The sequence below is a fragment of the Leptonychotes weddellii genome, chromosome X (genome assembly GCF_054177405.1).
Source record: "Leptonychotes weddellii isolate Sample4059 chromosome X, ASM5417740v2, whole genome shotgun sequence".
In the NCBI taxonomy this organism is placed as follows: Eukaryota; Metazoa; Chordata; class Mammalia; order Carnivora; family Phocidae; genus Leptonychotes; species Leptonychotes weddellii.
In genome coordinates, this window is record NC_138385.1 from 100,912,589 (window position 1) to 100,921,771 (window position 9,183).

At 53.3% G+C, this 9,183-nt stretch overlaps 1 protein-coding gene across 2 annotated transcripts in view; it reads right to left on the reverse strand.

Annotated features, from left to right (window-relative positions):
* SHROOM2 (shroom family member 2) overlaps positions 1-9,183 on the reverse strand; it is a 27,233-nt gene that overhangs the window by 7,232 nt on the left and 10,818 nt on the right. For both annotated transcript variants that reach the window (XM_031036610.2, XM_081809199.1), the window contains 2 exons: positions 3,649-4,173; positions 2,335-2,506 (listed from right to left, as the gene is read on the reverse strand). In XM_031036610.2, coding sequence (XP_030892470.2) covers positions 2,335-2,506; positions 3,649-4,173 — 697 coding nt within the window. The remainder of the gene's footprint in view (positions 1-2,334; positions 2,507-3,648; positions 4,174-9,183) is intronic.

A 9,183-nucleotide genomic window follows, 5' to 3' on the forward strand; every position in this document is an offset into this window, starting at 1 on the left:
GCCAGGACTGAATTAGAACTGTGCAAAGTGTACATTTTTTTTCTAGTTTTATGAGAGGAACTAAAAACATTTTTGATTCTTTATTTAAAAAACAACAACATCAACCACAACGGAAAATGCAATCCTAAGCCAGGACCAAAATGCTTATCTTCCATTTCCTTCAATTCCTTGAACCAGAAAGCTACTGTTTCCCAAACTGAAAGTAATTTTCTTTTGTGCATGGGTCACGATATTTCTTCTATTATATCTGAAATCAACCCGTGGTATTTTTTAAACCACTAACGATACAAGCAGACTTCCAGCAAAATCTTTTGCAAAGATTTTTGTTAAAAAAAAAAAAAAGTGTTTTTTATGGAAGTCCTTTTCCAAAGTGCTGAGCATATGGAAAACATGAACAAAATGCTGGTTCCCTCCTTTCCTTTTCCTACTACTAGACAGGCTCAAGCCTTTGGAATAAACAGTACATGGTCCCCTCTGAGACAGACTTTCTTTGGCAAGTCCCTCATCCCTTTAATGCTATTTTTTTTATTTTTATTTTTATTTTTTTTAAAGATTTTATTTATTTATTTGAGAGAGAGAGAATGAGAGAGAGCAAGCACATGAGAGGGGGGAGGGTCAGAGGGAGAAGCAGACTCCCTGCCGAGCGGGGAGCCCGACGCGGGACTCGATCCAGGGACCCCAGGATCATGACCTGAGCCGAAGGCAGTCGCTTAACCGACTGAGCCACCCAGGCGCCCTATTTTTTTTAATTTTTAATTTAATTTATTTAAATTTAAATTTTTATTTTATTTAATGCCATTTTATGTGTTTTTAAGTTTTCCTAGAAAAACAGGTAATCCCCTAGACGGCACAGGTCTGGCATGCTGACATGCCACGAAGATCTAGCGCTAGTGATGACATCGATACCGATAGCAGTAATTCTGTCCCTAGCACAACCTCGGGGCGCTCACTAGTCCCTGACCTCATTCCGACTTCATCGCCAATCCTCCATTGCTCGTCCACACAGCTCCCACCACTGGCCCCTGCTGCTTCTCCAACATGTCGTGAGGCTCCCACCTCAGGACCTTAGCACTGGCAGGCCCCTCTCCCTGCAGGGCACCCAGACACCCACAAGGCTTACCCTTCACACACCACCCTGCTCACGTTCAGTCATCACCTCATCCGGGCCCGCTATAATCACATCCCTTTGTTTCGCTCCATTCCTTCATCGTGTTTTAATTCTCTTACCCTGCAAGGTACTACGCTGAGGGTTGGCAAACTCCTTCCGTAAAGGGCCAGACAGCGAAGACCTTCGACTCTACAGGGCCGCACGGTCAGGGGCGACCACTCAAGTCTGCTGCTGAGGTGTAAAAGTCACCAGGGCGCACAGATGAACGGATCAGTGTGGCTGTGTTTCCATAAAAGGTCTTTTATAAAAGCAGGTGGTGGGCCACGGATGGTCCGCAGGCTGTAGTGAGCTGACCGTGTATTGTACACGTGTTTTTGTGTTGGCTGAATGTAAGCTCCCACTCAGGGAAGGCAGGGAGAACATGTGAGTTGCTAGAGGTCATACAATTAAGTCCCTAGAGTTTACTGTTATTTATCTTTTAAAAGATTTTATTTATTTGAGAGAGAGAGAGCAAGTGAGCACGAGTGTGTGCCCTAGTCCCTAGATTTTAAATGGGATAGAAGGGACATATCATACGAACTTTTTGAAGGAGAATGGTACCCACTTAATATGACCTTGGATCCTACTATACAAAGATGGTAAAGAGGGGCGCCTGGGTGGCTCAGACGGTCAAGTGTCTGCCTTCAGCTCAGGTCACGATCACAGGGTCAGGGGATCGAGTCCTGCATCGGGCTCCCTGCTCAGCGGGAAATCTGCTTCTCTCTCTGCCCCTCCTCCCTCTCCAGCTCTAAGTAAATAAATAAGATCTCAGGGGCGCCTGGGTGGCTCAGTTGGTGAAGCGTCTGCCTTCGGCTCAAGTCATGGTCCCAGGATCCTGGGCTCGAGTCCTGCATCGGGCTCCCTGCTCAGCGGGGAGTCTCCTTCTCCCTCTCCCACTCCTCCTGCTTGTGTTCCCTCGCTTGCTCACTTTTCTCTCACTCAAAATAAATGAAATCTTAAAAAAAAAAAAAAATCTTAAAAAAAAAAAAAAAAAGATGGTAAGGAGACCGTGAGGGAAAAGGCCCAATTGTGGAACAACTTAGTCACGAAGGGCTTGCTACTGTTGCCCCAAATGTCACTGTCCTGCAGAAAAGCTGAACACAAACGCCCCCGGACACGTGGCGCAGGGCCCACGCTGCCCCTTGCCTGCCTCCGAGCACGCCGTCATTGACAACGGGCTTTCCTACCTTCTTCACCGACAGGTCGTGGTCCAAGTCACTCCCTGAGTCGTCCTCTGGGTCCTGCTGCTGCTGCAGGTCCTTCATCTTAATCAGCAGCTCTGCCTTGGGGGCCGACGTGCTGTAGTAGGTCGAGTTGGTGGCGAGGGACATGGCCACGGGCACGGCCGGCTCCTCTCTCCTGGGGAACAAGGTCAGAACTTGAATCGGCCGTGACTCCATGCCCAGACGCCTCCTTCCAGCCCACGGCCTGCTCTGTGACAAGCAAACGGTGGTGCCAACACCAGGACAACAGCCAGGGGCAAGAGACAGCCAAAGGGGGCAGGGGAGTAGGTGACAGTGTTAGATCTAAAAAAATGTGTCGCCAAATGGATACTCCTCAAGTCTACGGAATACAGTTTTTTAAAAAGGGGAAAAGGTCAAGTAAGCAGGGATGTCTAAAAATCTCCCCCTGGGAGGGAACGGAGTACAGGGAGAGCTTTCGCCGGGAGCCTAAGGTCCACAAGGAGTACGTGCACACAGCTACCTGTAAGGGAGGCCTCAAGGCCCCAGATGCAACCTGCACCTTTCTACCTGCCGCCATGTCCACGCCCCCTGGCTCGGGTCCGCCTCACCCCCGTTGCCCTTCTGTGCTGCATTTTGCTGGCGCTCCCACCTACTGTCCGCGAAGGGTGCTTACGGAGACAGCGGACACCGCCAGGACAGATGCGACCACACAGGCCCGGGCAGGCAGCCCGTGAATGAGACAGGCTGCAAAGCACAGTCTAGCTACCCATGGCAACGCACCCACTCACTGTGCTCCATAACCAGGAGCACAGAGCCTCCTTCGTAAGCACGGACGGACATCCGGGGCCTTCTCCGCTATGGGGGCCTCCTGGGCTCGGTAGGCTGTCGAAAGCCTCCCCGGTCTCCACCCACAGGATGCCGGCAGCACCTCCCAGGTGTGACAACTAAACACGTTCTGGACATTGCCAACTGTCCCCTGGGGGGAGACACTGTCCCAGCTGAGAAAGGAGCCTGTGGGCATCACCCTGAACCACATGGGCCTCAAGATAAGAATGCGCAGGAACTGTGGTATTTTCACATCTTTCCAGGCCCCCAAGGTGGCATCTGCGGGAACGGGCCTCAGTGGCTCTTTTGGGAGGGTCACAAAACAGCCAACATGGGCTGCAAGCACTGGGCAGTGCTTATGAAAATGTGCCCCCAAAAAGCCATCGTGAAAAAAGATCCGTGGACCAGTCCCTTGCCCCCTGAAGGCTGAGAGCTGCGGAGAGGGCAGAAGCACGCTCGGCCAGCTGCAGAACGGAAGGCAGCCTTACTCACTTCTCCTCCGTGCTTCTCGGAGACGGGACTTTGGGGAGCAGCTTCCGGCGCTGCTGAGCTTCTTCCAGCAGGTGCTCGTCTTTGGGGAAGATGCCCTCCATGAGGTCCATGGTGGTTCTGATCTTCACACTGGGGTCCAGGATATCGGCCAGGGACCTGTCCTTGCCCACAATCTCCCGGGCCAGCTCTTCCGACTTCAGGTCTTCGGCTGTCCTCTCCTTGGCCTTCACGTAGCTGAGGCCGGGAGGAGAGGCCCCGCCGTCCTTGGTGCCGGGCGCTGGGGCACTGGGGCGCTGGGGCTCAGGCTCGGCACCCTGGCGGGAGTACAGGCAGAAGCGCGAGTAGGACTGCTCGGACGTGCTGAGCGTCTTGATCTGGTCTTTCTCCAGCCCGCTGGGCAGTGCGGGCAGCTCGGTGGTGCGGGTCAGGCCCTGGCGGCTGTCCTTCTCAGGCTGGCTCTCCGAGTGCACGATCTTGATGGGCACCATCTTCACCGTGGTGTTGTTGTCCATCACCCGCTCAATCCTGGAAAGACAAGAGCCGTGTGCTGAAAACACCAAGTGAGCCCCCGTACGGACTGCTACCCGGGACAGAAAGCGGCCGGTCCCTCGCCTGCCCTGACGGCTGGGGGACGTGCGGCCACCGCAGTGGAGGGAGAACCTCTATGATCCCACGACCCAGGACGGGGAATGGAGGTGGAGGAGGCCCCGCTTCCTGACCTTGAGCATCTGGGCACCTTCAGTTTTCAAAGTCACCCACATACCTACAGACGCCTGAGGCTGGATCCCCGGGCTTACTGAGAGGTGGATGGTTGAGCACTTGTTTTCATGCCGGTCATCATGCACACGTTCACAAGCCCCGCTCAGTAACGTTACCTTTGGGCGGGGAAACCTGCGACAGATAGGCCTCTCTAACCGAACTGTCATTACAGTCTCAAAGCAGGGCCAGCACACACCCACAGGGGCCTGCGTGGTTCTGGGGCCGCGGGGGGACTTCCCTACAGAGCGGCTATGTTTTGAGTGGACACTGAGCACCACGCATCCGCTGGCCCCAATCTGAAGCTTCCTCACGTGCTGTGTGCACCGGCTGTCACCCTCCACCTGCCTTCCACCACTTCAAGCCACCCTTCACACGGCTTCTCAAACCAGCCACACAAGGATCTGGCAGCAAACACAGGGCACACCGCTTTCTGCGTTAGTTTAAGTGACTCACTGAGGACACACTTTTCCTTAAAAAAAAAAAAAGATGGGGTTGGCACCTGGGTGGCTCAGTCAGTTAAGCGCTTGACTCTTGATCTCAGCTCAGGTCTTGATCTCAGGGTTATGAGTTCAAGTCCCACATTGGGCTCCATATTGGGTGTGGAGCTTGCTTTAAAAAAGGCGGGGGGGCACCTGTGTGGCTCAGTTGGTTGAGCGTCTGACTCTTGATTCGGCTCAGGTCATGATCTCAGGGTCGTGATACTGAGCCCCACGTGGGGCTCTGCGCTGGGTATGGAGCCTGCTTAAGATTTTCTCTCTCTCTCTCCCTCCCCTGCCCCTCCCTGTCCCCCGCTCGCACATGCTCTCTCTCTAAATAAAAAAAAACAAAACAAAACACAAAAAACAAACAAACAAAAACAAAAAGAAAAGAAAAAAATTAATAAAGAAGGTTTCACAGTGAAAGGAGCTGGGGAGGACCCACACGGAAGAGAGACAACATGGAACTGGTCGGTGTGATGGGGCTTCATGCAGGATACCCTGAATGCCGTTTGGTGCCCTCAGCTACACCTTGCCGGGCCACACCCAGGGACCCTGTGGGACCAGGGCCACCGGGACAAAACTGTTTCAAGTTATTTTTTAAAGGACATATCGGAGAAAGAGAGCCATCTGCTGGTGCCCACAAGGGAAGGAAAAAACAAGTCAAAATCATGAAGCCAAAGTCCCACACCTGTTTCTAACTTAGTGGGCTAAGATCACTTCTACAACGTGACCCTAATGGACCGAATTTTGTGCAGCACAAGGAATGCTCCAGTGCTCTAAATTAAATGCTTTTCTTTGCCTCGTATCTGGCAGCGGGGAACACAGTATGTTTTCTTCCCTGTTCACTGCACTGCACAGGCTAAAATAATTTTGTATTCTCTTCTCTCCTCCAGTAGAAATCATTAGATGTTTTATCTAGGTATTCATGTACAGTCCTCGCCTAATGCCTTCTTTGTGAATAAATTTTAAAAGGCCAGCATTGTAGAAAATACCATTTACATGTGCTAAACTCCAGAAGGAAACTTTTGGTATCTTATCTAAGCAAAGACAGAGAGACAAGAACCCCTCTTCATTCCTTTCATTCCACACTTAGAAACCTGGACCACCTATTACCAAATTTTATTTATGTATGTATGTATGTATGTATGTATTTATTTAATCACCATACATTACATCATTAGTTTTTGATGTAGTGCTCCATGATTCATTGTTTGCATATAACACCCAGTGCTCCATGCAATATGTACCCTCTTTTTTTTTTTTTTTAAGATTTTATTTATTTATTTGACAGAGAGAGACACAGCGAGAGAGGGAACACAGGCAGGGGGAGTGGGAGAGGAAGAAGCAGGCTTCCCGCTGAGCAGGGTGCCCGATGCGGGGCTCGATCCCAGGACCCTGGGATCATGACCCGAGCCGAAGGCAGACGCTTAACAGCTGAGCCACCCAGGCGCCCCAATACGTGCCCTTTTTAATACCCATCACCAGGCTAACCCATCCCCCCACCCTGAATTTTTTTTTTTTAAAGTCAGCTCTATGCCCAATGTGGGGCTTGAACTCACAACCCTGAGATCAAGAGTCCCATGCTCTCCCGACTGAGCCAGCCAGGCGCCGCCCTCGTACTGACTTCTAAGTCCACCTCTATTTATCTTCTCCGACTTGTGGAGAAACTGGATTTCCAGGGCAGGAGGACACAAAAAAAGAACACAATGAGAACACGTTCTTCACACGCTGACCTACACTTTCCAGCAAAGCATCTCTTCCTGATCTTTTCTAAGCATACATGGTCTCTCCTCTCAAAAACTGTCCAGACTTCCACATTTAAAAAAGTCTGATGAACTTTTACTTCAAAGCCAGGACAAAACACAACAGATCAGACCTTACCGCAACCAGAGCTCATCAATTCCGAACCAAAAGGCAAGAGCAGAGGGACGGAGAAGGTGGGGTGCGCCGAGCCCCACTCCACCTCTGTGCCCCGTGGCTGCTCTCAAAGCGCCTGCTGCCCACGGGAGCCCGGCCCCAACAGCAAGCGCTCCACGCAGCTCTGCTCACACCCACTGCCAAGGGAGCCCGTCAGCCGCACGCCGCGCCGGCTCACGGCAACTCCAGGACCCACTCGGGAGACTCTCAAACGCACAGGCTCGAGGTGACAGGGCTAATGCTGTGCCCGTGGCCGTGAGGGAGCCGTCCCGGCACTCTATGCTCAGACACTCCCAAATGGGAACAGGCTCTCGGGAAAACGCTCCTGAGAACGCTTCTAGGAGTGATCAAATCCCTGTCACTGGCCACAGCCAAAGATGCTGCCGGTCAGCGTCTCCATTTTGTAGTTTCAACAAGAAGCCCGGAGAGAACTTTTAAAGATTTCAAAGTAAGCTACCTAGTTTCAGGACAAGAGTTGATGCATTTTTGGGGAGGGGGGAACATGAATGCCCATTCAGAAATTCCCCAGAGGGAAGGAATGCTGCACCCTGCTGGTCTCGGCAGCTCGGCGCCTGGCCCACGGGAACTGCTCAGCAGGTGTGCGAGTGTGGGAGCCTGCCCTGACCCCGCCTCCGGCGGGCGCCCCGACAGGCGGCCGGCACACGCACACTCGTGATCGAGGGGTAACTGGAAGGAGGGAGACACCAGACATGGAGGGAGAGGAGGTGAGCAGCTCAAGCTCCAGAACTCCAGAAGTCCGCAGAGGGCAGGGCAAGAACAGTATCTCTGAGCCGAGCTCAGGTGACAGGCAGCGTGGGAAGCCCTGCCCCAGGCACGCTTTCCTCGCGGACCCGTCGGTCGCTGACTGTGGACACCGAGCAGAGCCAGGACCCCTGGGCCCTGGCTTCTCCTTTGTCTCGTCGGTCACTGGGATTCCACGCTTTCACACCAGGACTGATTGACAGCACACACCGTGGGGAACGGTAATTCGGTCCCTTATGAGCGACTTCCTTGGTAGCAACTTTCGGAAGCGGCATGGCCACCCTTGGCGCCCCCCTCCCCCGCCCCCCGCCCCGTGCTTCCCGAGAAGAGCAGAGAGGACGTATTTGGGGATGGGTCCGGACGCCGACCAGAGTTCAGCTCTTTGTGAGCACTTGTACAGCAAGGGACATGCTGCAAAGCCAACCCTTTCTGGCCCCAAGGACATGGCGGATGAGAAAACTCAACACTGTGGGTCCCCAAAGACCCCCCGCCCGCCCCCCCCCGCCAGGATCTTCTACAGTATCGTCACGGCTTACTGAAATGCCTCTCTAGCTCACAGGAAAGACAGAATGCGAAAATCAACACTTGCTTCAGGCAAGGAAAAATGAAAGCCACTGCCTGCTTCTAGGGCGAACACGGGTCAGGAGCACCGTGGGGCACGTGGCGGTGTTTGTCCGAGGGGCCCATGCTGCTCGCCCTAGCTCCGCAGGACGCAGGATGGAGGGGCCGAGGCTGGCTTGCTTGCCACAGTGTCACATACCTGCCCCACCACAGACAGCCTCTCCTTCCTCTCACGACTTGCAGTGTCACCTGCCACGGCAAGGACATTTCAGTGATACCCACATCGTAAACGACATAAAGCACAGCTGTGGCCCCCGGGGCAGCTGTGGGTTCAATGCCACACTTGGACACGCAAGACGATACCAGGAATGTCCTCCCTGCGGAGATATTTTGAAGTTCAAAAAAAAAAAAAAAGAATAGCTTGAGACTCTAGAACAGGAAGGTCCAACAGACCTTTCTGGGAACGATGGAAACAAGCAGTATCAGTGCCCCCAGCTGCACACTGTTCCGAATGATGTGCGGGATTTATATTTCTCACTAACGGATGTTCCCATGGCCCCATGTGACCGTTGGCGGCCGTGTGGGACAACTGGGACATGCCAGGCCAGAGCGTTCCTGGCTGCGGGGCGGACCTGGGGACCGCAGGATGTAGCACAGCATCCCTCACCTCTGCCCACGAGATGCCAGGAGCAACGCTCCCTCTTCAGTTGTGACACCCCAAACCTCTCCAGACACAGCCAGATGTCCCCCGGGGGCAGAATGGCCCTTCCCCAGCTTGAGAACCACTGCTCTAGAGAACAAGATGAAAATTCTCCCCTTCTGGGGCGCCTGGGTGGCTCAGTCGTTAAGCGTCTGCCTTCAGCTCAGGTCATGATCCCGGGGACCTGGGATCGAGCCCCGCGTCGGGCTCCCTGCGCCGCGGGAAGCCTGCTTCTCCCTCTCCCGCTCCCCCTGCTTGTGTTCCCTCCCTCGCTGTGTCTCTCTCTGTCAAATAAATAAATAAAATCTTAAAAAAAAAAAAAAACACATCTGGTATAGGGGTGCCTGGGTGGCTCAG